Source organism: Haplochromis burtoni, unplaced genomic scaffold (genome assembly GCF_018398535.1).
Source record: "Haplochromis burtoni strain Fernald_Lab_line unplaced genomic scaffold, NCSU_Asbu1 Contig_482, whole genome shotgun sequence".
Lineage (NCBI taxonomy): Eukaryota > Metazoa > Chordata > Actinopteri > Cichliformes > Cichlidae > Haplochromis > Haplochromis burtoni.
Window position 1 is genome coordinate 289,157 of NW_024582843.1, and position 27,493 is coordinate 316,649.

Here is a 27,493-nt window from a genome sequence, read left to right on the forward strand (position 1 = left end):
GTATGTTAAAGAATTCTGTTATGACTTCAGTTATGTTAAAGAATAATAAATTCACAACAAACAACTGCAGATCCATTACCAGTCTTTATTCTTCTTTCTGGAATCCAACAAAAAAGTTGACAATAAGATAATGAAAGAGCACATTTGTGCATTCATGTTAGTTTTTCTTTATAAAAAATAAATAAATTTAAAAATTGTGTGTCTTTGAAAGAGTCCCATTCACTCAGTGAGCTGTGAGCCTTGACACCTGGATACAAATACAAAAAAAACCTAATTTGCATTTATTATCACATACTGAGAGAACGAGTTTCTAAGGAGCCAGGTTTTCTTTAGTAAAAAGTAATGTAATTTTTAAAGTGGATCTCTGAGGTTTCTGAAGATCTTTCTTTGAAGTTTTTATTTGAACATTTGCTCATTTCAATACAGTCCTAGTACCTGAACATTTTCGGGGGGGAGGAGGGGGTAACGCTGACTTATGAATGTTCAAGCATAAAAAAAGGCACCTTATTCAAGGGATAGACCACCATTGTAGCTACGTGTACAGACAATTTAGCAAAGAATTGATTATAAATTGTATCTTTAGGCCTTGTGTTACTAGCAGCTTAATTTGTTCCCACGTCTTTTCTTTTTTTTTTTTTTTTTTCACTTACTGAATACGGGACAGACTTGACTGGGGGAAAGAAGGGGAGAAAGAAAGAGGGAAAGAGAAACAGCTGAGAAGAGGGACGGGGGAGAAGGGCAAAAACAAAAACCAACAGAATGAGCAGAAAAAAAAAGAAAAAAAAATGCATATATCAATCACCTGGATCACCTGCTGAGAAAGAAAAAAGAAAACAAGCAGAAGAGAACAAGAGTAATAGAATAAACAACATCACAATGATATATGGGAATATGACAGTAAATACTAAATATTAAACATTATTGTGCAGCACATAAGATCAACAGAACACAGTGTGCTTTGAGGTAGGAGCCAAAAAGGGTGTAGTTTGTGGGTGTGATCACCCGTGTGTACACCTGTGAGCATGGACGCGCTTGTTTTTTGTTTTTTAAAAGGTTCCTTCATGTAATGATCTGCTAGAGGGTGTGGGGGGGCCACAGCCCCGTCCTCCAGGGCATGAAGCAGGTATGGAGGAGATCAAAACTCCAGACATCCAGAGGCCCCCAGAACACAAGAGACCAAGGAAGACCAACAGAGGGGCAGCCGCGCCACTGTCCCAGAAAGAGCTGAGGAGAGTCCCAGATGAGGGTTCACTCAGCAGCCGCGGAGCAGAAGCCACGTCTTCCCACGTCTTTTCAAAGATAACAGCTTTAAAAAGGTAAAATAGTATTTCTCCACCAACAAGGTGGTCCCCAAAGACCTATTAACACAAAACATGATATGTGTCCATAACAAAATGATACTGGACAAGCGGAGGACAAAAGAAGCACGAGGTCTAAAAAAAAAAAACAACCTACCTACACTAGATAGCCATTTTCTGAAAGTCATGTCCTAAAGAGATGGGGAAAGCAAAGACCTCACACAGGACCTGAGAGATGAATCTGGCATTTCAGTTAATCCATGTACCAGTCATTGAAGGAAGGGAAATGGGTGGGAAGAGAAGGCTGAGAAATGCCAAACCACACATTAGCTGGACTGAAAAGCAGTGATAACAAGTCTTGTGGGGTGATAAATCCAAATATGAAAGTTTTGGTTCAAATAACTGTCATTATATGTATGGAGAAGGTCCATTAGTACTGCATCCAAGTAAGGTACTGACTTGACTTTTAACCTACTGACCTACAGATGTTGGAACACAGCAACTACCAAAGCGACTGTAATTCAGTAATAATTAGTAAGACGGTGACAGGCCAATCAGAGCGAAGACATGCTTAGGTGGGCGGGAAAACAAACAAACACACAAACAAACACTGAGCAGCATCGAGACTCAGTTGGATGAAACTGTTTTCCTCTCGCTGCCCTTCACATTTGCGCTCTCCGTCGGTTTCCACCCGCTTCTGGCCTGTTCCACTTCCACAGCACACACTGCTGAAAGTAGGCCATCCCCCTCTGGCCGTTACTCTGCGTGTGTTACGTCTGACGTCAGAGCGTCAGCTGGCCGAATGTTTACATCCAGCAGTGATGTGTTTCTGACTGGATCCCCCACCAACAAAAGGCTGAGCACAAGGAAAAGCGCAGAGACAGAGAATATCAGGCGGCGTTAATAAGAGGTACACGCTTCAGCTGGGCCGTGTTGTGTGTGGAGGCGCGCTGTGTGGCTGCAGACCAGCAGCAGCTCGCTGGGCTCCTCTCGATTTTCCTGATCTTCCACCGACGATAAGAATGCAGTTGTGTTTCTGCTTGTGTTGACCTTGTCGTTCCATGGAGGTTTGTTACGAATGCATTGTGCTGTTGTTATCCTTTAGGCTGGGTGATTATTGGCTCAACCGAGCTCCATTTATTTATTTATTTATTTCGAAACTCGATCACCTGAGTGGCGCAAATGGCACCGCAGCACAGCAGCGTGCAGACGGGTATGCTGGAGTTGGAAGTCCCGGCCGGAGCCAGACTTTAGACTCGACGTGAAAAGCGTTTTTAGAAAGGAAAGGGCGTGTTAGCCGATCACTAAATCAGGAAATAAATAGCCAAGTTCAGTTGGCACTGTTTGGCATGAAGCGTGTACCCTACTAGCCTACTAAACCACTTAGATACTAAATTACGAAAATGACCGGCAGCGCCCTGCTGTGGCCATTTGTGTCCACAGCCCAAAACAAAACAAAGCAAATCAAAAAAGAAGAAGAAGAAAAAGGCGGGTGATCATACTCACGGGGGCATAGATTCCCATTGTATGCCAAAAGATAAAATAAAATAAAAAAAAATAACGAGGCAAAAACCTTGTTCTTCTCCTCCCAAGAATTCATGTTCCTTTAGGGCTTCACCACCTGACACTTTTTTTTTTAAACGAAGACAGTACATCCTCTGTTATTTAAATGCACTCAGCCCTTTCTTCTTTTATAGCCTAACGAGGGTGTCCAACATTTCGCAGACAGTGCACCCTGCAGTGATCTCTGTCCTTTGGCACTGCCCTATGGTGTTTTTAACAGAGTTGGTTACATCCTAGTCACATTCTACTGCTAAAAGCCACACCTAACCCTCTTACTGCAGTTTGATCATGTAATTGGTGCTGAAAGTCTCCCTGGGAAGCGTTCACTACTAAGATAAGATAAGATAACCTTTATTAGTCTCACGTGGGAAATTTGTTTTGGTACAGCAGTGGACAGTATAAAAGTTACACAGAAAAATTAGAAAAAAAATAAACACCGGAATAAGATATCAATAAGATACTGTGTGCCATTAAATTTATCCAGGAGTTGATCCAGATGCATCCTGTTGAAGTGAGAACAAAGGAAAAATTTGAATACTACTCTGCTGCAATGCTTCAGTTCTTTTTAAAAATTTATATAGCACCAAATCACAACAGCAATTGATGGCTGTAAGGGTACTGTTCACGTGCTAATTAGTGCTGACAAGACTAGTAATTTGGTAGAATTCCACTCTGCTCCTTACAACAAGTCATATTATTTGTAATATAATTCCATTAAAAATGCTCCAAAAGGAAACAGCAGTAGCAAGATGAAAAGGTCCAGTTCAGTGGCCTGAATCAACAGAGGTGAGTCTTAGTAGACCGCTAGAGGCCATGGCTGCCAATCCTTAAGAAAAAGCATAGACTATGTATCAAAGTGACTATTTTAACATGTGAGTCTGTGGATATTGATTGACTTTTAAAGTTAACCTTAAGAGGACATTAGAAGACCTGGACATTTTGGCACTTCTGTGTTTGCTCACTTTCAGCCATACAGGTTGATAATCACCTTCTATTCACTTCATCCATTTGAGGTTAAGAAAATGAAAAAAAGATCAAATATAATACAATGTATTCTGCCTCTTTGTTGAGCCAAAGCTTGATGGCGTTTGTCTACATGTAAATGAAAGTAAATGGTTCTGAAAGTAAGTTTAAAGCTGCCAGAATACTGTTGAAATGTGCAGGGCAAGGAGCAGTACTTAATTTGCTTAATAATTTAATCAGATATGTTGTCCAGCTTCAGTTTAACTTCAGTTTTTTTAGTTTAAGATGGCCTGCTAACCTGTTTAACTTTATGTGTCTGTTACAGATTAGTTTTGGAACCCACTGGCATATTTTCTTATTTCTTGTTGTTTTTGACACTGTTTCTTTTGCACACAAACCAGAACAAAACTCTAAGATATTTAATGTTTTAAGGAAAACAGCCTATCCTTTCACTGTAGAATCCTGTCCTAATGCCTTTTATTTGTTTCAGATTTTTTTCCCCACAGGGTTGTGAAATTGACACTAAAAGAACAAAGACAGTGTCATTTGGAAACCTTTAAAGTGTGCAAACTTCTGGTGTGAGAGGGCACCAGCCTAGAAGTCCTCCTTTAATGAATGAACTTAAAAAACACCGAAAGACTTAAAAAACAAACAAACAACAACAGCATGAACAGCTACTGGAACTGTGTCTCAAAGTGAAACCGTGCCTTATGCTTTTGTCATCTGGTCTTCAGTCAGGATGGGTGGAGCTGTGAGTGCCGGTGAGGACAACGATGACTTGATTGACAACCTTAAGGAGGCTTACTACATCCGCTCAGACCTGGTGGAGCGAGCTTTCCGAGCTATCGACCGTGCAGACTATTACCTGGATGAATACCGGGATAACGCATATAAGGTCAGCACAGTGAAAGTGTGTGGAATCAGCCCACAGGGGTCTAAGCTGGTAAATGTACTATATGCTGTTGTTGCATTTAGGATCTGGCATGGCGGCACGGAAACATCCACCTATCTGCTCCGTGTATTTACTCGGAAGTGATGGAGGCTTTGGATCTCCACCCTGGACTCTCCTTTCTCAACCTTGGCAGTGGGACGGGCTACCTCAGCACCATGGTCGGCCTCATTCTGGGTATGCAGCTCCTTACTTTTTCAGCATATATTCTTTGGTTATTATTTAAAGGACACCAAATTAGCTATTAGCAGTTAATGCTTTTAGCGTACCCAAACAATGACAGCTGTCACTGGATTACTTTACTCAGCAATGTTTTTGATGTAAAAAGAAGCATCATTTTCCTGTGCTGTCTGTGAAATTCTTTATTCACAGTAGAGATGGATAATGGTGTTTTCTTAGTTGTCTAAAATATCTGCATGTTCACAAAAACAGTTAATAATAACAATGGTTGTTTCAAGGCTTTTCATATTATAAGATAAAGACCCTACAACATTTTTAATACAAAGACACCTTTGGCAGAACCAGGCTCAGGCAGGAGCAACCACTGAACGGTTGGAGAGTGAGTGTTAAAATAGAAGAAAGGGAGAAGGAACAAAAAGGCTACGGAAATTTGGTTTGATGAAAAACTTTGTGTTGATTTAATTTCTTGATTTATCATTGATTTCTTTTCAAACTGTTATATAACTTATTTATCAATGCTATTTATTTTCTTGGTTAAGGATTTGATTATTCCTATGGGGTAAAGGATAGGATAATTATAAGCCACAAGGCTTCAGCCTATTTCTTTTTCGGTTACTGTATGATTGAGTACTTTTATGTAAAATGATAATCTGTGTTGTTGTTGTTGACCGAAATAAAAATTTCACTTCTTTCACTTCACTTCAAAAGGACAAAATGAATCCAGTACACTGAAGATGTTAACACTGAAGATACTCTGATATTCCTTTAGTGGTTGGATGTTTTACTGATAGTGATTTTGTGGACTGGTCTGCTTCTGAATGTGAGTAAGATCAAAGAACCGGTGGTCAACTTCAGAAGAAAAAGGACAAATGCAGGCATAGGTGTGTACGTGTGTCTATCCTGGGACAGGATCTGGATGTGGTGGAGGAGTACAAGTAGCAGCACAGCCACGTCAACAGCTTGAACACCAACACAGATGATGTGTACAAAAAGGGATGAGCAAGCTCTATTTCCCAGGAAAGCTGAGCTCCTTTAGTGCATGCTGGAAAATGATGAAGCTTTTCCAGCTGTGGTACACTGCAATCAGGAAGGATGGCTTTGTGATTGGCTGCAAACTGAACACTTTTGAAGGCCACCAGAGAGTCTAGGAGATCATCTAATTATTGGGGTTCTCTATGTTATTGTAGGGTCTTTAACCTACAATTTAAAGCACCTTGAGACACCTGTTGTTGTGATTTAGAGATATATAAATAAAATTGAATTGAATTAAATATTCATAAGGTTGATTAGACACTGTGCTGTGCTGACTGTTACAGGTCCCTTTGGAGTGAATCACGGCATAGAGTTACACGCAGATGTGATAGAATACGCCTACCAGAAGCTCGACTCCTTCATTAAAACCAGCGACAGTTTTGACAAGTAGGTTTCTTGACTTGTCAGCAGCATTTTTTTAATCTCCTCCATGGCTTGTTGTGCATTGCTGCTCTCTCACTTCAGATTTGAGTTCTGTGAGCCATCCTTCGTGGTGGGAAACTGCTTGGAGATCCCTCCAGAGAGCCGTCAGTATGACAGGGTGTACTGCGGGGCCGGCGTGCAGAAAGAGCATGAGGATTATATGAAGAACCTGCTCAAGGTGGGGGGCATCCTGGTGATGCCTCTTGAGGAAAAGGTTTGTGGTCTGTCTGAGTCTCCATGGTATTTTATGTTACTTTTTAAAATAAAAGTGTAACTGGAAATATTCAAGAGATAATCTCTATAAATAAATATCTGCATGTAGTAATGTCACCCTCGCTTTTGGAGCTACAGTAGTGATTACAGGAACTGCAGTTTTTGGCACACAAACTGATAATATGAACTCTTCATGTTACTGAATTCAATCAGATGAAAAAAAAATCATTTATACACACAAACGTATTAAAGGACTACCCTTCTGTTTTATGCAGTTGACCAAGATCACTCGAACGGGACTGAACAGCTGGGAGACCAAAAAGATCATCTCTGTGTCCTTTGCCCCTCTGGTGCTGCCCAAACACAGCACCAACAGCAAACCCAAGACTGTTCCACTACGTGAGTGTCATTTGTCCTTCTTTCATTTCTCGCCATTTTCATTTCCCCGATGTTGACTTGCCATTCTCAACATTTCAGCCAAGTTTGAGGTGCGATCGTTACAGGAACTGGCCCGTATCTGCATCCGCCACACCCTCAGAGTGACCACGGATGGAGGAGACAGCCACTCCCGTGGCCGAGGCTCCTCGTTCAGCGTTGGCCGGGGCCTGGCGGTGGCAGGGCTTCATAAGTATGGGCCTCGTTTCAAACGCAGGAGGGTCCACCGGCGGCACTGCAACGCCCTCGTCCTGGCCACCCGCCAGGTCGTAGCCAGCAGTGGGATTGGTCCTGCTTCCTTGGACAACAACAACAACCAGGGGGCACGAGGAGCGGAGGAAGAGGAGGAGGCAGGAGAGAGGGAAGTGAGGCAGCAGATGAGAGGGGGCAGGAGGGTGGGGAGGGGATCTGGAGGCAGGGCAGTCGTGGTGGAGGAGGAGGAGACGGTGGAGGAGGAGGATGAAGAGGAGGAGCAGGAAGAGGAGGAAGAGAAGGAGACGGGCGAGCTGCTCCGACCCCAGCCCGCTGTGAATGTCCTGAGAGAAAGGATCCTGGGCCTGCCGCTACCCGAGCCTCTGAAGATGTACCTGCTGTACTACAGAGAGAAATGAGCTGCAGCCAGGTCCCGAGTCAGAGTCCAGAGCTGGAATCTTGCACGGGCTAAAGCCTTGGTTCCAATCCCACCACCTCCTGTACAGGCAGGACGATACACCTTACTGACCCCAAGCTCCGCCACGGGTCTGTTTCTCTCTTTTACCTGCCCTCATAGTCTCCATCATCCATCCTGTTTCTGCCCCCTCTTTTTCCCGCTGCTCTTTACTCGAGTCATTTTCTGGTGCTGTGAAAAGTTAGCTCCGTACGTCCAGGGGAGGGGGAGGGAGGGTTTTCCATTTGTAAACTTTGGACCTCCTTTGGGGTGCAAAAAGACAGAAATTGGTATAAAATAAACCATTTATGAATTAGCTCTGCAGCTCTAATATTAGAAACAGCAGTTTAACAGTCCACTGTTGCCTGAGTACATAGCTTGTACAGGGGCATCTTAGTGGCACTCAGAGAAGATACAGTCACAGGGTAAACAAGACAACCCAAGATCAAAGACTGTAGCAGAGGGATCGGTTTAGCCACAGCCTGGAACTGATTACAGCTGGAGAGTACAGAATGATGGAGTGGAAGCCAGTTTGTCCACAAGCAGCTGTTATCACTGGGATGATGTCATTTTACTAAAGAAGATTCAGATTAAAGGGTATGAGAACTAAATAGATTTTCTTTGGTGATGTTGTAGCTATAGCAGACAACCGCAAGATAGCGTGGCAGGTTTCTTCCACAGATTTCTAAATAAATTTCTAAATAATTTCTAAAGTCCATGATGTAATTTAAGCCCTTAAAGGATAATTGTGGTTTATTTGTTTCTGTTGTGTCTCGACACTAACAGAGATGCTCTAAGAGCCATTTCACTTGCTGTTAATCCCAGTGTAGAGAGAGTAGGCTGCTGCAGAGGATGCTGGTCAGCTACTAGCTTTTTTACACCTGCTTCTAGAATAAAAACACAACACAGAAAAAAAGACGAGTACAATTTGATTTCCAGCCTGACATATTATCAGGTTTTGTTTTGTTTTTTAAACAAGGAAACTGGTTCTAGTCTCCTGCTAATACATGCTAATTGGTCAGCTGAGCATTTCTGCCATGCTTCCTTGATGGATTCAAATGTTTACAAATGATAAGTACATACTAGAAGTCTGGGCTAGCATACAGCTGGTTGTGTTGGCACAACTTTCAGTCAAATCAAAGTCTGAGCCCTCGCTTAATTTTTCAGCCTGAGAGGTTGCTGCTTTGAGGAACCCACAGAACTACAATAACCAGGGGAGCACAGCAAATTTAAATAAAACCAGAATTACCCTTTAAATTATCTTATTTTTAAGGCTGACGCTCGGTCATCTTTTCCCTGTGTTTTAAGAGCCTAGTTGACGATCTACTGGGCTGAGTTTTCCTTTTTTTTTTTTTTCCTTCTTTCTTTCTTTCCTATGCATACGTTTCATCATACATTTGTCTTCGTCTCCTTGGAGATGAAGCTGACTTTAAGCCTCACATTTGCATCCAAAGGGCAGTCTCACTGTTTTTCTCTGCATCCCATTAACCAAAAGAGAATGACCATAAAATATACTAATATTCCATTTTACATAAAAAAACAGCATGATAAAAACACACAAGTAATTATTCTGATGACTGGGTGTGTGCTGTCATGTTCCTTGTAATATTTAGGTTTTTGTGAATGAAATCACTTTTTGAGACTTGAAGTGGTGTGTATGTATGAAACTGGTGTACTTTTTGTTTTGTGAATCATAAGAAAAAGCAACTTTAAACAGGTACTTTAAAATAGAAGATACTTCTTTAATTACCATTTTTCCCACTGTGGACTCTAGTTTGATGGGCATTATTCCTTTGTACTTTACACCTTCTTCTGTGCCAAACTTTAGTTGCATGGACTCAAATCTGGAGTGGGACCAGCAGATCAACAGCAAGTCACTCATCACAAGAAAAATACATTTCTAAAACTACACCACTTCCACTGTTTGGTACGTAAAAATCATCTAAAGCCTTAGATTATTTTTTTTTCCATTTGAAGGTTGTTTGCATTCGAAGAATCGGTTTTGAAGCACAAGGCAATGCAGAAGGCACTCTGCATCAGTAATACAGTGTATCAGATAAATCATGGATGTGACCACAATAACGGGAATCAGAGAAAATAGTTCCAAGTGTAACGTCACGCTTCACTGTGATTTCTTTTTTTCTACTGCTTGATCTACTTTCAAGTACTGTATGTGCACCATTCCTTTATTCAATACAAATACCATTCTGCTGTGCTGTTGTGCTCCTCTGCTGAATGTATACGATCACACACTTTTTTCTCCTTTTCCTAAAGATCACAGTTTGGTGAGACTGACTTGCTTGTTTTTCTGAGTTGAGCTGTAATATTGACCTGCAGATAATAAAGTTCATTATATAAAAGTTGAGTTTCTTGTGGTTTTGTCAGGTGAGTATTGAGCTTATTTTTTTCTTAGAGAAAAAATGTGAAATATGACAATAATCCCAGAGATAACAGGTTTGCAAATATATGAATTTATATAATGTATAATTTAAAGGCGACATGCTAATTTATTGGGGGATTCCACCAGAGCAGGTCCAAAAAACCCTGTTTTACAATCTGGGGAAAACAGGTCACAGCTTTTAATTTAGGGCTTTTCAGTCCCTTTGCTACAGAATTAGAAACCTAAGCACCTATCCATTCAGTCTGCCTTTACAAACACTGAAAGAGTGGGTTTTTCTAACAGCTCACTGAATTTCAGGTAACACGATGCCACTATTGCTGCAAGTCACAAGTGAAATTTCTTCCCCTGCTTGACATCAGCTGTATTATTCCAAAGTGGACACATGCAGCAATCACAGTCCACATAAAGTTACAGAGCAGAATCACTGAGTTCTGAGGCTTATAGCTTGGAAAAGTCAGCAATGGTCTAACTCAAAAATTGCAGTTCCACGCCTCCTCTATAATTAACATAGAAACTGTTAGCCTCATGACAACTTTCCATGGCTGGAGTAATGCATAGGCCTTGTACTGTTGTCTATATAGTATAGTTGCACTGGACCTTTGTGAGAGGCCACAGTCCTTCTGCTTTTCCTGGTCTAAAACAAGTTTTAGCTTTGCCTTTTTAACCCTTCTATTGATTAACCATGTTTAATTTGCATCTACTTAGCGTGCGCGTGTGTGTGTGCGCGTGCGTGTGAATGAAAGAAAATACGGAAAAGTAGAGGAAAGGGTAGGTCCTAATGTGTAACATCACACATTCTTAAATACCCTCAAAGACACACCACAGTACTCCCATTAATTTCTCTTTATTAATGTAAAGACACTAAACAAGTAGAAGACATAGCCAAGTCAGATACATAAGCGCACCAGCAGAATCGTCATATGGCTACAATGACAGCATGTAAAAATTGATCGCAAACAGTCTTGGAGTTTGGATCCAGTGATGTAGCTAAGTGATACAAGATTTTTCAATTAAATTATACATTCACATTTTGTTCACTAACTTTCTATGACCGATGAACACAGTCACAACCAAAACATGTTACTCAAGCGTGCTAAAGTCATGCGTATACAGCGTTTCAATGTTAGCTCTTATTTTAATATTTATGTTTGTGAAGTACAACTTACAGCTAATGTGCCAATACTGAACCGTGACTCTCTCTGCACAGGCCCACATCAACAACATGACCCATGCTTTCAACATCCATGTGGAAAACTCATCAACTAAGTGGGGAAAACAAGCCTGTACCTTGCCGAATACAAAGACACATAATATATATATGATGAAAAAAACAACAACAACATTTCAACATTAAATTACAGAGCTCCAAAAATAAAATAACAACAATCTATTTTCAAGAAAAAGAATGAATAAAAAATTATATCTACATTTGTATATAAAAACATAGGATCGTAATAAGTTAGACTTTTTCAATATGGAAACTCATGTGTTTCTTACAGATCTAAAAGTGACTAAGGATTGCCTTTAAACAAGTTATATTCATTACAGTATCTAAATAGATACGCAGGCATGGGTCAAACAGCAGAGAGATCCTTGAGGTACCCTGTGAGGTCGGACCCCAACTTTAAGTCGGTGGTTTGAAAAGAGGGAGGGGGGGGGAGGGTTTGGGATAAATGTAAATACACGTTAGTTACAATTTTTTTCCTCGTTTTCTCCCCGATTGCCACGACTTAGGAAAACAATTTTCAAAAAAAAAGAAAAAAAAAGTCACATACTTTTATTGCACAGAGGTAGAGTTAGGGCTACCTAGACCTCACAGGGATTGTTAGAGACATAGCCCTGATGGTTTACAAGTCTTCAACTCACAAACTGCACACATCACAAGTATTTTAAAAAGATTTGCCACTTGACCCACGCTTGCTGAAATGACACAGTGGGTTGGAAAACCCTGCATGGTAGCAGCGAGCAGAGAGCGCACCCCTTCACGGTTAAGAATATGGGGAACAGAGAGCAGCAGAGAGGCAGGCTGAACCATGACGGTTAAAACTGCATATTGTCCACCTGGAGGCAAATGTTGAATGGTGTGTCTGTGGGGGTTTAATGTTCTTTTACACTCACACAAATACCAAGGTAGATAAAAATAAAAATCACAAGGAAAATATGTTGACCCTTCATCTGCCCAACTTTGCAGTGGTGCTTATCCAAATGACCCAGGATGCCCCCGACTGAACTTCACGCTCTTAACGATTCTCTGATCCTGGAATGAAGTTGTAGATGAGCCGACGAAGACTGGGAGGCCTGTGTGTGCACGGCTCAAATGAAGGGGCAGAGACTGAGGATGCAGATTAAGGCACCATGGAACCCTGACAAATCTGAGGCACATTCCAGGACAGTACTTTTGACGTGGCTCAGGCTGTAGTTCAAGCTGATCTCTGGCCTGGTGGCCAACTGCTATGTCATGCAACCTAGAAACTGTCCACAGAGGGTACATGTGTCGGGCTCTCCCCCCATGTTCCCCACCTCCCTTGTGTGTCTCAGGAAGAACAGCATCTACTGATTACAGCAACTCGTGACTGAGTCCAGATCTGAAGCATGCTTTATTTTCTGACCTGCACACTTGCAATCATACAGACTTAAAGAAATAGTCCACCATTTGAGAAAGTTTGCTTATGTATTAGTGTGAAATCTGTACGCTACATAAACCACAAGCAGAAACTAAGAAGCTTAGCTTGGCTCAGCTGAAGAACAAAAACAGTTCTAAGGTACTCAATCATAATATGTCGTGTGTATTTTTTTCCAATAAATATTTCATTTTAAATGTGTTTGTGCTCATTTAGAAAGAGTGACATCACATAGTTTGAGCTCTGACTGCTATTAGTAAACCTTTCAGTACTGTCTACAGCACATGCAGCTTTACAGCTGAGGGATGCGGATTGTTCATGGTAAGCTACCAACTAGCTTGTGAATCATCACGACATAAAGTTAGCCACAGTATGGCAAAGGTACTGTGGCACTGCATTACAAGGGAAATGTAACTATTTAATAACTTAAAATGTGCTGACTGGGTAACAAATCCAATAACATCACTTTTAAAGGGAAGTAATCAAAGCAAAAGGCTACAACCATTTCCTCTTTTGACACTGGTCGCATTTTCACATGCAAACAGGCTTCGCTATGTGCATGCCTTTGGTTTCAGAACAGAAAAACATTTTGGTGAGATCCTACTTAAAAGCTCTTTTTGGCTTGAGAATTCAACTTGACTAATAATTTACTTGTTCTTATTGCTTTTGTGTTGTGCTGAGCTAGATTTGACACCGATATTCAGGTTGTACAGAGTAACATCCATTAGGTTGACTGGATTTACCAAAAACAATTAAATGTAAACACCAACATTTTATTTGGTAATTGTAACAGACTAACTGCTTTGCAGTTTGTTTATTATTCAGTTTATAATTTATTAACTAGATTCTATGTCTGCATTTGAATAGTTTTGCCTTTTCAGCTGAGCTGACATGCTCCCTATTAGAAATTTAGTATGAGAATTTTTAAAATTCAAATGGCAGTTTCACCAGCTATGTCTAAAGCCGATCACTTCCTGCTTCACGCTTCAGCGTAAAGGTGGTAAAAATTCTTATCGCTTCTCTTTTGTAAGTGTATTTGCCAAAATGTGCAACTATTCCTTTAAGACTGAAGCCAGCACATGCAGCCACACGCAATCTTAAAGCTCCTCTAAAGCAACAATTAAAGTCGTGGATAAAAACAGAAAACAAACAAACCCATTCAGACAGTGATTCAAAGATGCACAGACATGCAGCCAGATGTACAACACCACATTCACACACACACACAACTATGTTAGTGCCAGGTTCAACAGAGCTCTCAGCCCCCTCCCTCCACTACCACACACACACACACACACATGTCCACACTTACAGTAACATGAAGGACATCTAACACACATCTAGGAAGATATGAAGTAGTGCAAGGGAAGGTTAAGCCCACCTTTACTTTTTTGTACGTTAAGAACATTGTGATGCGTCTCTCTCTCACTCACTCACTATCACACACACACACACACACACACACGAAATTACTGACATTCATCAATATCTAGGGAACTGTAAAAGCAGTGCAGTATAATGTCATGCACAGCTGCTATTGTTTTGTTGTATTCAAGAGATCAGTTAACAGTGGTGTAGTTAAAAACTAGAAAGCAGCATTAATCTTTTTTTATACCCATCCTCTAAAGGTCATTCCCAATGTGGACAGGTGCAAAACAGGTTGGCAGGCAGTGACAGTAGCAGTAGGAACCATCACTTTGGCACCAGGCCACGGGATTGGGGATAAAGAGGGGATCCTGGGCTGGAGGGGCTGTATGAAGAGGTCGGGGTACTCGACTTCTTGCCTGTTCTTGGTCGTCTAAAGGAGAGAAAAGATTGGCATAGAGTTAGAAAACCTTTTGGTGTCACACCATCAGTGAGTTTATGCTGTTTACAGGGTTCATCTATCACATATCAAAGATTTGCAGAGTCTTTAACAGGGTAAATCATTTCCTCTGAATGCAAATTTACAATCTGCTGTCTCCTTCCTTTTGTGTTGTACAATTCTGGACAGAAATGAAACAAAGAGGAAGAGATTATTTTGTACAACAAGCCAATGTAAAGCTGTTGCAACATGGTGGGTGTAAAATATTACCAAAAAAAAAAAAAAAAAAAAAAAAAGCACTAGTTTCTTAACAGGATGAGGCACTCGAAGGTGAATATAACTTGTGGTACTGTTGCTTACCCTGACTTTGGCTTCTTGAGGCTGCCGCTAGCACCAGCAGGCAGCATTTGTCCCAAGCTGCTGTGAAAGCTTGAGGCATCTACCTCGATCTCATCCTCATCCCGAAGAGCATCCTCCAGAGCTGCCGCCAGCTTTGGGGCGATAACTGGCTCCTGGTACTCTTTAGAGGTCCGTGCAGGAATGTCCATATCCAGCATTATGATGTTCTCAGCCTAGAACAATGACACAGAATCACATTCATCTGGGAAAATTCAGTTATATACAAATGTGGTCAGAAGATTTACACATGTTGGGAAGGTCTCTTAGAGACTTTTATAAACAGCTGCAGATCATCAGTTCAAACTCCTGTATGCAAGTATAAGTTTGCCAAGATCTTGAAGAAGACCAGCTGTTTAAGAACAACCCAGGAACCACCATGCCTCGGGCCTACTGTGAATTTGGAAACTACTAGAGCACCAGTGTGAAAATAATATGATGTTATAATGCATTGCATTATGTTTAATAACCAGTAAAGTATTTGCAATGAGCTCAATCTTAAACCTGTGCAGCAGTAACGTTAATCTTTTAAATACTGACAACTGCCATTGCTACGTCTCAGCCTAACTTTAAAAAGTTAGGCGTACTGGCACAAAAGTTAGGCGCACACAAATTTTATAATAATTTATATAATATAATGTGTTTTTCTGGATACACTGTGCTTTTTCAGCTTTCAAAGATTGATGACACCGTGTCAGAGCACTGGCTATGAATTTCAGACGGATCAGAAAAGTTAGCAATAGTTCTTTTCCTATTACAGCTACATCCACTTCTGTCGTGCCTAGGCTGCTCACTAGGGCTGGGTATCATCACTGATTTCTATAATCCATTCGATTCCGGTTTTCAAAGTCCCGATTCGATTCAACTTAGCCTCAGACAGTCAGTACTGATAAATGATCAGAATTATAATATTTCTGACTTCTTCAGAATTGTGAACATCACAGCAGATGCCTTTGTGTGAAAGTAACTGAGAATAAAACAGAAAAACATGAAGGAGATTTTCCTGGTCTGGCTTTTTATAGCAGATAACCTTAAAAATATTCTACAATGTTCTGCATATAAAGTTTAAATTTCTTCAGTATTGAACAACAGAAAAAATGGACTTTCTTGTCCGAGGTCATTTAAGTGAAAAAAAAGAAAAGAAAAAGACAGCAGCCGACAGCGCTGTAAACAACGGTAGACTGGTGGGTAATAAGCGAATGAATAATACAGATTGGAGACGGGAAACTGTTCTTGAAGTACAGAGAGAGAGAGAGAGAGAGAGCTAGCTGTGCATGAAGTGTGATTTTAATAGTCGTGGAAGAAAAACAGCAAAATTCATGACGACATTAATCAAATGTGAAGCGCAGTTTGCTGCTTCTTTTGCTGCTGGCTCGGTGGATTTTGGTTGGAGAGACAAAACCTGCAGCTCAGAATCAGCGCAAAAAGACGTAATCACAGCGCGTACCGGACGCATCAGGATCGCTGAGCTCCGACAGCGTGTACGTTTACGGGCCGTCGGGTGAGAAAGCCGAGAAAGACAAAGCTGATTCTGATGCGTCGGTCCGCTCTGTGTTTACGTCTTTGTGTGGAATCCGTGTACCTGCTCTCATTTGCTGTTTGGTTGTTGTCGAAATGGTTTTGTGAGCTTTAATCTGAGAATCTGGCGTTTCTGGCAAAACACAGTTATATTTAAAAGTCGATTCAGGATTTAATGAATTGATATCGCTTTATTCAAGCTACTCACCTCCCACTTCCACCTGCACTTTCAACTGGACCACGGCCAATCAGAGAGGTCCCGCCCCTTACTATCTCTGATTGGTTTAGTCCACGATAGGGGCAAAATGTGTGTCTGTTGTTGACCACAGGGAAGGTTGCAGATTTTTTTTTTGCTACAGTGCTAACAGTTGGTCGCACAGGTGCAAGCATGCATATATACACATACATACACATACATATAATTTTTTTTTTTTTTTTTAGTCGCACCACTGAAAAATTTGCACTCTAGAGCCCTGCTACACTGCAGCATTCGAGTTATCACATTCACAAGACCTTCAGAAAATTGGACGTTTGATTTAAGCTCGTTTGATGCACCTATGGTATCAATTTGTAAATCCTAGTTGACTTCTTCTCAACTATGAGCAGGAATCTAGATTAACTTTTTGCCACAGTTGCACTGATGCACTTTTCTTTAAGAGTACCAGCACAAAACTGACTTTACTCCTACACAGCACCCATGCTATCTTGCATAGATGGAGCGCTTTAGGTTGAAGTTGTAAAATGTTGCTTTTTTTGTTTCTTTTGTTTCTTTTTTTCAACCTCATCACTTAACCCCCATGTTTTACATGTTCACTATAACTTTACGTTAACTTAACAAAAAAGTTATCAATCGTTCTTTTCATCTTTTCTCATTACCCACAGCTACATCTACTTCTGTCGGGGCTAGGCTACTCACTAGAGCTGGGTATCATCACCGATTTCTATATTTGATTCAATTCCGATTCGAAAGGTCCTGATTTGATTCTATTCAATTTTGACCCAGACAATCAGAAATATTTTAATGCTGATCATTAATCAGCACTGACACGTGTGAGACTTCATCAGAGGTGTAAGAATCCCAGCAGATGCCTTTGTGTCAAAGTAATTGAGGATAAAACTCAGAAAAACCTGAAGGAGATTTTCCTGGCCTGGCTTTTTAAATAAATAAATACAATTTTATTTATATAGCACCTTTCTAGACAGAATCACAAAGTTCTGCACATAAGATAACAAATAATAAAACTGTAAAACAGACAATATAAAACAGGCAGAAATTTAACCAAAAACAGTTTTAAAAAGGTGAGTTTTGAGTTGTTGTTTTTTTTAAAAAACAACTACCGAGTCCACAATTCTTAATGTATGAGGGAGAGAGTTCCACAGTCTTGGGGCCACAGTGGCAAAAGCTCTGTCACCCTTTGTTCTCATCTTAGTCTGTTTTATAGCAAGTAAGCCCTGATCAGATGATCTCAGGGACCTGCTAGGGACATAGGGCTGTAGCAGATCGGAGATGTAGGATGGTTCCAGTCTATGCAAGGCTCTAAATGTCAAGACCAGGATCTTAAAATGTACTCTCAATTCAACAGGAAGCCAGTGTAGCTGAAATAGCAGTGGTGTCACATGTGAATACTTTGAGGATTTTGTCAACAGCCTAGCTGCAGCGTTTTGCACAACCTGCAGACGATCCAGAGAACCTTTGCTTAGACACAAACAGACAGTTACAATAGTCCAAGCGTGAGGAAATAAATGCATGTATAGCTATCAGTTCAGGGCGAGATAAAAATGGGGCTTAACTTAGCCACATTTCTTAAATGATAAAAACAAGACCGAACCAGAGATTTCACATGCCGATCCAATGTGAGAGTCGAGTCAAAAGTGACACCTAAATTCCTGATAGAGGATTTAACATACACAGAAAGAGGACCAAGGGCTTTCACTATCTGGGATAAAGTCTGTCCGGAGCATATATGAGGACTTCAGTTTTCCCCTTCTTGAGTTGGAGGAAATTTACAGCCATCCAATGCTTGATGGAATCAGTCATTTAAAAGCTGAAGCTTAGATAAATCCTGGGGGCTTAAAAGAAATGTACAACTGAATATCATCAGCATAACAGTGATAAGAAATGTCCTCAAAAGAGCCCATTATATGCTGGAGGGGGAGAAGATATATTACAACCAATAAAGGCCCCAAAACCGAACCCAGAGGGACACCACAAAAGTAAGGGAGGTAGAGGATGACCTACAATCGGAGACCACCACAGAAAAAGATCTGTTATGTAGATATGAGGAGAACCACCCTAAGGCAGTACCCGATACACCAACCCAATGTTTAAGCCTTTCAAGGAGGATGTGGTGGTCAACAGTGTCAAAAGTCGATGTTAGGTCCAACATAAGTAGGACCGAGCATTTTCCTGCATCATTATTCATCAAAATGTCACTTGAGACCCTAGGAAGGGCTGTTTCTGCGGAGTGAGCTCTGCGAAAGCCGGATTGAAACTTATCGCAAATGTTATGTTTGTGAAAGTATCCAAAATGACAGGGCGTGATGAGGTGGAGAGACATAACAGGTGCTGAATGGAGAAAAGTTCATTCTTATGTTATTAATCTTTGCAAGAAGAAAAGAAAGAAAACTGTCACAGTCCTCATTAGATGAAATGGGAGCTATTGAAGGTTTACATTTCTATGCTATTGAACAGCTGAAATGAGGCTTTCTTGTCAGACGTCATTTTTGGGGGGGAAAAAAACAAAACAAAACAAAAAAAAAAATGCCTCCGACAGCGCTGTAAACAACGGTAGACTGGTGAAAAATAAGAAAATTAATGCAGATTTTAGACAAGAAACTGTTCTTGAAGTACATGGAGAGAGAGAGCGAGAGAAAGAGCTGTGCAGAAAGTGTGATTTTTATTGTGGTTGAAGCAAAGCAGTAAAAGTAAGAGAGAATTCATGAAGATGTTTATCAAAGGTGAAGTGTAGTTTTGATCTTCTTTTGATGCTGGTTCAATGAGTTTTGGTTAGAGAGAGACAAAACTTGCAGCATCAGAATCTAGCGCAAAAAAAGATGTAAACACAAAGCACGGACCCGGAGCATCAGAATCATTGAGCTGTCAGTTTTCATTTATATTTAAAAGTCGATTCAGGATTTAATGAATCGATATCGCTTCATTCACTACTACTACTCACCTCTATCCGCCTGCACTTTCAAACGTACACACGCTTACGGTAGGACTACAGGACTATCTGGACCATGGACAATCAGAGAGGTCTCGCCCCTGACTATCTCTGATTGGTTTAGACCTCGATATAGGCATAATGTGTGTCTGTTGTTGACCACACGGAAACTTTCAGAGACTTTTTGTATGGATGGTCGCACTGGTGCAACCTACGAGTTTTTTAGTTGCATCATTGAGAAATTAGGTTGCATATGCGACCAAATTGGTCGCACGCTAGAGCCCTGTAAGAGAGTGAGGTGAATTTCAACGCATTGTGCTCCCATGCACAACCTTTGTTGTCCCCATCAGCTTTCTACAGCTGAGGGAAAATACAGTTTTATATGCAGTGATAACTTAACTATAATAAGAACACTATAAAGGAGAGGGAGAAAAGCTTACTTTGTATCTCATGTCAGGCTTCAACATCATGGCCACACGGGCATGGTGACTGAGGGGCCTCCAGTAGCCGACTGCAGACCGAGGCCTGCTCATCATCTGATGGTCACTGAGAGAGAAAGAGAAAAGGAGTATTACAAAGCAGCATGGGAAATTTGCTTCTTGCTTTGGTGTTTTACAATAAATCAGTTGCCAGCACTGCCACTCTGCAGCACTATAATGAGCAACTGTGTGCACCATTTGCTAGAATTGCATGCCAAACAGCATCTATTGAAGGGACTTTTAGTTTCCCTTTCCTAATAAGGCACAGGTTCCACAGCTGGTTCTCCAACACTTGTCTGTTTTAGCTCTTTTCCAGTAGAACCTATTAGGGTCAGGTCGGCTCGGTTTTTAGGGTTTTCCATTAGGTGGCAGTACCTGGTACCAGGTACTTTTTTAGTACCTACTTGGCCGGAATTCCAAGCGATCTAAAGTGATCAGAAAACATGACGTCAAGACTGCATGCCACCGATTGGCTAGTAAGTGATGTCATTCGATAAGTCTCCTTCACGAGAATCAAAACTTCTACTTATGAATCCCTGCAATGAGGAAAATGGCTACACAAAAAACAACAGCGTGGTTCCAGACCGAGCAGCAAGTATATCACCGACTCAATGTGATCCTTTGTTGTGGTGTTTATAACGACCCCACGTACATTGGGTGGTACTTGATTGTAATGGACAACCAAAACAGAGTCGAGTAGGTAGTAGAGGAAAAGCACTATTTGTGAACCTATACAAAGAAAGGTAAATATAAGCTAGTCAAGCAGAAAACATTCTAAAAATGTTATGATTTGAGATGGAAAAACCCACTCTGAATATTCCCAGACTTACTCCTCAATACGTGTGATGGGCTTCATCTTCCATTCCTCAGGCTCCTCATCGAAGAAAGCCCTGTTGACTATTTTGTTTTTCTCCTCTAGAGGAATGAAGTTTTCAATAATCAGATGTCTGAAAGAAACACATGAACATTTAATAGACAGACAGGGAGACAGAGAGACAAAGAAAACTCAGACATGTTATTTAAAACAGGAAAGGTTGAAAGCATTTGAATGTAATGTATCTGTTCCTCATTAAATATTTCATTTCCATGCACTACAGTGAGAAAGAGTCTTAAAGCACAAGAAGCTCCACTAATTCGCTAGCAATCTTTTTACGGTTCCTCCTCGATCACATGACACACAGTCTTGATCAGAGATTTGTGTCAGGCCAACATTGATATGCAGACTTCATACTTGAGTTTGAGGTCCCTGGTGAGTTCGTTTTGGATCTGCTCCATCTCCTGGCGCTCGTTGATGTGTGCCTCTTGGAGATCTTGGATTTCTGCCTTCACTGACTGCAGCTTGGAAAACAGCTAGAGGAGAGAGAAAGAGAAAACTAGAGTGACCAGAAAAAGAGTGTTAGAGCATTCAGCCTTAAATGTTTTTGTTTAAAAGCCTGATTGTCATGAGGAATAATGAACAACCCAAATAGAACACCACAGACAATACCCGACTTAAAATAGCAGTTGACCTACTTACTTGCAAGAAACTTTATTACCCGACAAACCAAAAACACTGTACCTTCAACAGTGTCATTATGATGACAAGGTATGCCATCTTTGTCAATCTCAATATTAGATTCTGATTGTTTTATTTATTTATTTCTTATTTTTTGTTAAATGAAGGTTATGAAATTCAACATTTTTTTTACCAGCCAAATCCATATACATGTTGATATAGTTAGTTTGTTGCACATTCAGCACAATTATTTTCATATTAAACAAATTTTAATACTAGACAAAGATAGCCCGAGTAAATATGAAAGGTTTTGAAATGATTACATCATTTAAGTAAGACAAATATGCAAAAAAATCTAACTCAGGAAGGGGGCAAATACTTTCACAGCATTGTAAATGTTCAGTTCAATTGAGTCAGCTCACAATCACCTCAATGTGCTTATATTGTAATAAAAAAAATTCTATAAGGTTACTGAGATCTGGTAATAATGATGGGGAGGAAGAAGCCCTTTTAACAGGAAGAGAACTCTGGGGAAAACGAGGCTCAGAGATAGACGGCCATCAGCTGGAGATTAGGGTAATGGCTTTTGAAATGAAAGATATCATGTTTACACTGCAGGTTTACCTCATTCTACATAAAGTGCAGAGTTTGTTTCCAGCCAGTCTGGTTTATTAACGACTCTATACTCTGCAATGCCATCATTAATCTTTGGTAACAAAGCAAAACACTTTTCACTTGTTTTCACTTTCATTAATTTCCATTTCTATATTCATTTTAAATGTCAGGGGCTGATATTGTAAAATCATAGCCTTAAAAAAAAAGAAGAAAAAAAAAGTACTCTCAGAACTCAGTTCCTCTTTTTCTTTTGTGTCAACATGAAAACAAAAACTATTTTGACATTTGGGAATCAATTCAGAATTCTTCCATACCCATGTGAACCAAATTTGTTGATAATGCCTTGGGCAAATGTGACAACCATCCTCACCTTTTTCAGCTTCTTGGTTTTAATGTCAACTTCCTGTTGCAGAGAAGTGTAGGTCTCCTTAAGCTCCAGTGTCTCTTCATCACGACTTTCCATTTGCTGCTGCATCTCTCGCTCTCGCCGTTTCTGGACACACATAAACAAACTTGCATGTGTTCACAACTTTTAATGGGTTCTGTCTCTGAGGTCAAAGACAATTTACTGGCTGAAAGAGGTTTTCGTCTGGTACTAAATGGACAAAAATGTTCACTTTCAAAAATCAGTGCCTAGTCTGCTGAAGAAGTCTGAAATGCCTAACAAGGAATTTGATGAATTTGGAATCATAAGTACATGGGATAGAAAACTGCTAGCAGAGTAATGTTTTGGTAATATAGAAAGTATTACCCCTGTACTTGGCCTTGGTGCCAACCCCTTTACTATACCTGTTCAGCAATCTCCTGCCTCTTTTGCTCCAGCATTCTTTGCTGCTCATTGGTGTGATCCACAATGTTCTTCCCCCCTACTAGGAGCTTACTCTCCATCGCCTGGATGTAAATAAAAATTAGGAAAAGATCTCTTTAAGTCACACAAGGGATAAAAGAAAATGACTCCAAGCACAGGACCAGTACAACCTCAAAGAAGCTATGGTAACTTTTGTGAGTGTAATTTAAATAATTTTGAGCTTGAACGCTTCCTTTTGTTCAAAATTGCTTCAACAGATAAGTAGAAGTTCCCCACAGCACATAGGTGCTCATGTTTGATTTGACAGATTTTTGTGTTATTTTTAACACACTGGATACCCTTCTTTGTGTCTACATCCAGGGATCTTTTGTTTCTTAAGTGAATGTGTGAACCACTGCACTACGGAGCCACTGCTAGTTCTAAAAGGAAGAACACCTATGCCAGAGTCATTTTCATTGACTTTGTCTCAGCTTTTAACACGATCATTCCACAGCAGTTGGTGGAAAAGCTGATTCTATTAGGCGTGAACCCTGCAACCTCCAACTGGGTTTTCAGCTTCCTGACAAAGCGGCAACAGACAGTCAAGGTGGGCAGCCACACATCAAAGACTATCTTACCGAGTACAGGCTCTCCTCAGGGGGGTGTCCTGAGCCCGCTGTTGTTCAGTCTGCTCACACATGACACTAACCAAATTGTGAAGTTTGTAGATGACTCAACAGTGGTTGGCCTCATCACTGACATGAGTGATGAGTCCACTTATATAATGGACATGGAGCAGCTTGAAGTGTGGTGTAGATCTCATAATCCCACCATCAATGTTATAAAACAAAAGAGATGGTAATTGATTTCAGGAAGTCTGGCAGAGTTCACAGACCTCACCATAGATGGTGCTGCTGTGGAGAGGGCCAGCAGTGTTAAGTTTCTGGGTGTGCACCTAGAGTTAATACCACAGCAGTATAAATTGAAACAAAAAGAAAAAGCACAAAAGCGCCTCCACTCCCTCAGGAGACTCAGAAAAGCAGGACTCTCCACACTTCACCTCACAACTTTTTGCAGAGGCACCATTAAAAACATCCTGACACAAAGTTTTACATCTTGGTTTGGCAGCTGCAAGTCCAATGAAAAGCAACAACTCAATAGACTGCCAGGAGGATTGTTGGTGCCCCTCTCTCGTCTCTGGAAGAAATCTACAAACAGAGCTGCATACACTTAGCTATCTCCATCATCAGAGACTCCCACCACCCCTCTCATAGCCTGTTCTCCCTCCTGCTGTCTGGCAAGAGAGAGGAGCATCAGCTGCAGAACCACCAGGATGCTGGAAGGGTTCTTTGCACAAGCTGCAAGACTGACAAATGAACTGTGCCCCCTCCCCATCCATTCCGCTATTCACACAGCTATACTGTAAGATCTACAAGCGGACTTTGATAACCCCCATCTACACATGCATGCACACACGCATACAATATACAGCTCAAATACACACACACGACTTAATTTAATTACCCCCTTCTGTGAAAGGACTGCTGCTGCTACTGGAATTAGTGTGACTATTTAGACTTGAGTTTGTTTTAGAATTTAGATTTTGTTTTTTTATCCCCGTTTATTGTTATGATTTATTACTGCCTTTTTAAAAACATTTTATTGACTATTTCACCAGCTGATGAGTGTTTCATTTCAGCCTGGGTAACACCATACGAAATGACAAACTTCTTGAAACTCTTGGAACTTAAAAATCTGCTTACCTTAACTTTGGCTGCAAGCTTCTCTCCGGCCTCCCTCTCCTTCCGGAAGTCTTCCATTTTCCTCTCTTTCTCTTTAAGAAGCCGGGCTTTCTCCTCAGCTACCAGGCTGTGATCCTCCAGGATTGCCTTTCTCTCCTTTTCCAACTTCTCCTGCTGTTCTCTCCAGTAGTCCCCCTTGTCGTCTCCATCTTCCTCATCGTCCTCTGTCTCGCCACTTTCCAGACCCTCATCATCGCTCCCTTCCCCAGCTCTCCTCCTCAGCCTTCTCTTTTTCTTTCCTGAGCGTTTCTGCAGCTGCGCCTTCAGCCTGGCAATCTCCTCCTGAAACTCCCTGAGCAGGGCATCTTTGGGATCTTCATTGATACGTGGTTTGTTCTTGATATTTTTTGCCCTGTTTGAATAGCGCAGAGTTGTTAAGGTCTCCTCCACATTGTAGGATGCTGGGCCAATGTTGGCAACCATGACAGTGCGGGCATTGCCCCCTAGGGAGTCCTGCAGCAGACGTGTCAGCTTCGAGTCTCGGTAAGGGATGTGGCTGCTCCTGCCATCCACCAGAGCTGATATGACATTACCAAGAGCAGAAAGGGATAGATTTATCTTTGTGGCTTCTTTAAGCCTCTCCCCCTGAGCTCCAGTCTTGGTTTGCCTTTCACTGCCAGCTAAATCCACCAGGTTGAGTTTGCCAACTCTTATGTGGTTCTCTCCATCCACACCCAACTCACTGCACTCCACCGTGATGACAAAAATGGCGTGAGAGCGTGAGCTGTGCTCATTCATATTAGTGGCTCCAACTGATCGATTCTGGTTTCCCACATTCATGACATGCTCGATCTCTCGCACACTCTTGGTAACAAATGATGAAAGATCTTTAACATACACACCCGTGTCGGGCCTCTCCCTGAGCTCGAGACGACGTGACTGATCTTTTGAGAGCAAGTCTCTGATCTCCTCCTGGTAGATTTCTAAGTATGACGCTCTGACAAGGTACTGTTGGTTCTGTGAACGTGAAATGTGTGTGAAGATGTGCTCAAAGGAGTTTGGGATCACTCCTCTCTTCTCCGGATCATTTCTCACCCCTTCCATAGTGTAAGTCTTCCCTGTACCCGTCTGACCATAAGCAAAGATGGTCCCATTAAATCCCAGAAGAACAGACTCAACCAGGGGCCTGAAGGTTTCATCATACATTTCTAGCTGTTTGGAGTTCCAACCATAAACAGCATCAAATGTAAAGATTTTGGGCAGTTCGTTGCCCGAGGACTCCCTTGGGTTTCTCACAATAATTTGGCCCAGTTTGACATCAACAGACACCACACTCTCATACTTGGCGGCCCGTTCTTTCTCGTTCATAGGACGGCAACGGACCACCACCTTGACTGACTCCGAGCTCTTGCTCTTGGACATGGTGAGGAGCACCTGCCAATCCTTGCTGCTTGGCACCTTGTCTTCCTAAAGAGCAGCTTTAGTAACACTTCAGCAATAGATTGCCCAAATCTGACACTGCTGGGGTGAAAACAATCAGTGAATTACATCTCAGATCATGGTTAAAGCATCGCACAGGTTAAAGTGAAATTCTGCCACCGGATGGCACTGCTTACAAGCAGGTGTTTTGATTTAGGATAAGTACTAGTGCCTAACTTCTTTAAATTTTATGTGTTTTTAGATAGCCTCGCTTCTGCACGACTTTGTGGAAGATGATGGTTCCACTAGCTCACTGCACTACCTTGTGTTAGAAAGGGGTATTACAAAGAACTAAATACCAGTCCTAATTCAAACAGCTGGTGTCTCTTTATGACAACATATAGATGTTTTGGACACATGCTAATGACTGTTATTTCTTCAGTCTCTGTTAACAGGTTTAGTTGATTCGGGAAGGGTTAAAAGTATTTTTAACTACCTTTAAGGACAAAAAGAGAAACCCACTAGGTTAAGGTATCGGATAGGCAGCGAGACCGCTTACCTGACACATCTGAGCAGCCGTTCCCTTGCACATAAAACTAAGCTTCCTAAGACTTTTCCAGCTATCACCGTAAAATACCACAGCAACAGGCATAATCACACATTAAGCTAAATAGTTGTTTAAATGAATAACCGTTTTCCAATTCACATGCAAACTGAAAAAAACAATCGCACTGATACACTGTTCTGTCAGAGTACATAGCAATGACACTACTTTAAATTGGCTAACTGGATTTCAGCTAATTAGGTGAAGAAACCTCACCTTGGTTTAAAGTTGGAATGTCAGATAATTAAATGACAGCCTTTAGAAAGAAATTTGATAAATGGTCAATTTTACGATGGCAGGTTAGTAAACGTTACCAGTTGATTAGTCAAACTAACGGATCAGCTTTCTAGCGTTAGCTCATTTTAAACACGTCCTGTAACGAGACCACAACACTGGGCTAGCAACTGCAAACAAACTGGTAACCTAAGCTACAAATCTGGTAGCACTGCCCGGCTAACACTCTTAGCAAATCTAAAGATTATATTCAAGATATCGCTACGCGAAATTTCGCAAAACCTACTAACACAACTTTACACCAGCCACACAGAAACGTAATTTAACACTAACCAGTGACAAACGTTAGCTTACGCAAAACTCCCACTGCGATGAAGTGAATCGTCGATGGCTAAATTCCTGCCGAACCAGCAGCGGTTCGATTTTGTTGCGCGTCTCCTCGTGAATTTACGGAACGGGTGCTGGAAGTGGCCAAAAATGATCACGTGAAGTCTGGCGTTTAACTTTGTAAG

General features: G+C 41.2%; 2 protein-coding genes across 7 annotated transcripts; one reads left to right on the forward strand and one right to left on the reverse strand.

The window, feature by feature from the left end:
- Nucleotides 1-2,006: 2,006 nt before the first annotated feature.
- Nucleotides 2,007-10,062, forward strand: LOC102293156 (protein-L-isoaspartate O-methyltransferase domain-containing protein 2). 2 transcript variants are annotated; one of them, XM_005946536.3, is made up of 7 exons: nt 2,007-2,208; nt 4,559-4,719; nt 4,800-4,950; nt 6,270-6,372; nt 6,451-6,622; nt 6,897-7,020; nt 7,099-10,062. In XM_005946536.3, the coding sequence occupies exons 2-7, from the start codon at nt 4,564-4,566 to the stop codon at nt 7,665-7,667; spliced, it is 1,275 nt and encodes a 424-aa protein (XP_005946598.1). In that variant the 5' UTR covers nt 2,007-2,208; nt 4,559-4,563; the 3' UTR covers nt 7,668-10,062. The 2 variants fall into 2 exon arrangements, with proteins under 2 accessions (XP_005946598.1, XP_005946599.1); XM_005946537.3 differs by lacking the exon at nt 2,007-2,208 and adding an exon at nt 2,215-2,365.
- An 869-nt stretch (nt 10,063-10,931) lies between these two features.
- On the reverse strand, nt 10,932-27,441 carry kif3b (kinesin family member 3B). Of its 5 annotated transcripts, none has more exons than XM_005946530.2 (9): nt 27,315-27,441; nt 24,746-26,245; nt 22,985-23,086; nt 22,566-22,688; nt 21,317-21,435; nt 20,916-21,032; nt 20,047-20,152; nt 14,889-15,100; nt 10,932-14,522 (listed from the first exon to the last, which is right to left on the reverse strand). In XM_005946530.2, exons 2-9 carry the CDS (start codon nt 26,144-26,146, stop codon nt 14,417-14,419), a joined length of 2,286 nt encoding a protein of 761 aa, XP_005946592.1. In that variant the 5' UTR covers nt 26,147-26,245; nt 27,315-27,441; the 3' UTR covers nt 10,932-14,416. The 5 variants fall into 5 exon arrangements, with proteins under 5 accessions (XP_005946592.1, XP_005946594.1, XP_005946593.1 ...); XM_005946532.2 differs by having other exon boundaries at nt 27,336-27,439; XM_005946531.2 differs by having other exon boundaries at nt 24,746-26,242; nt 27,336-27,433.
- Nucleotides 27,442-27,493: the final 52 nt, after the last annotated feature.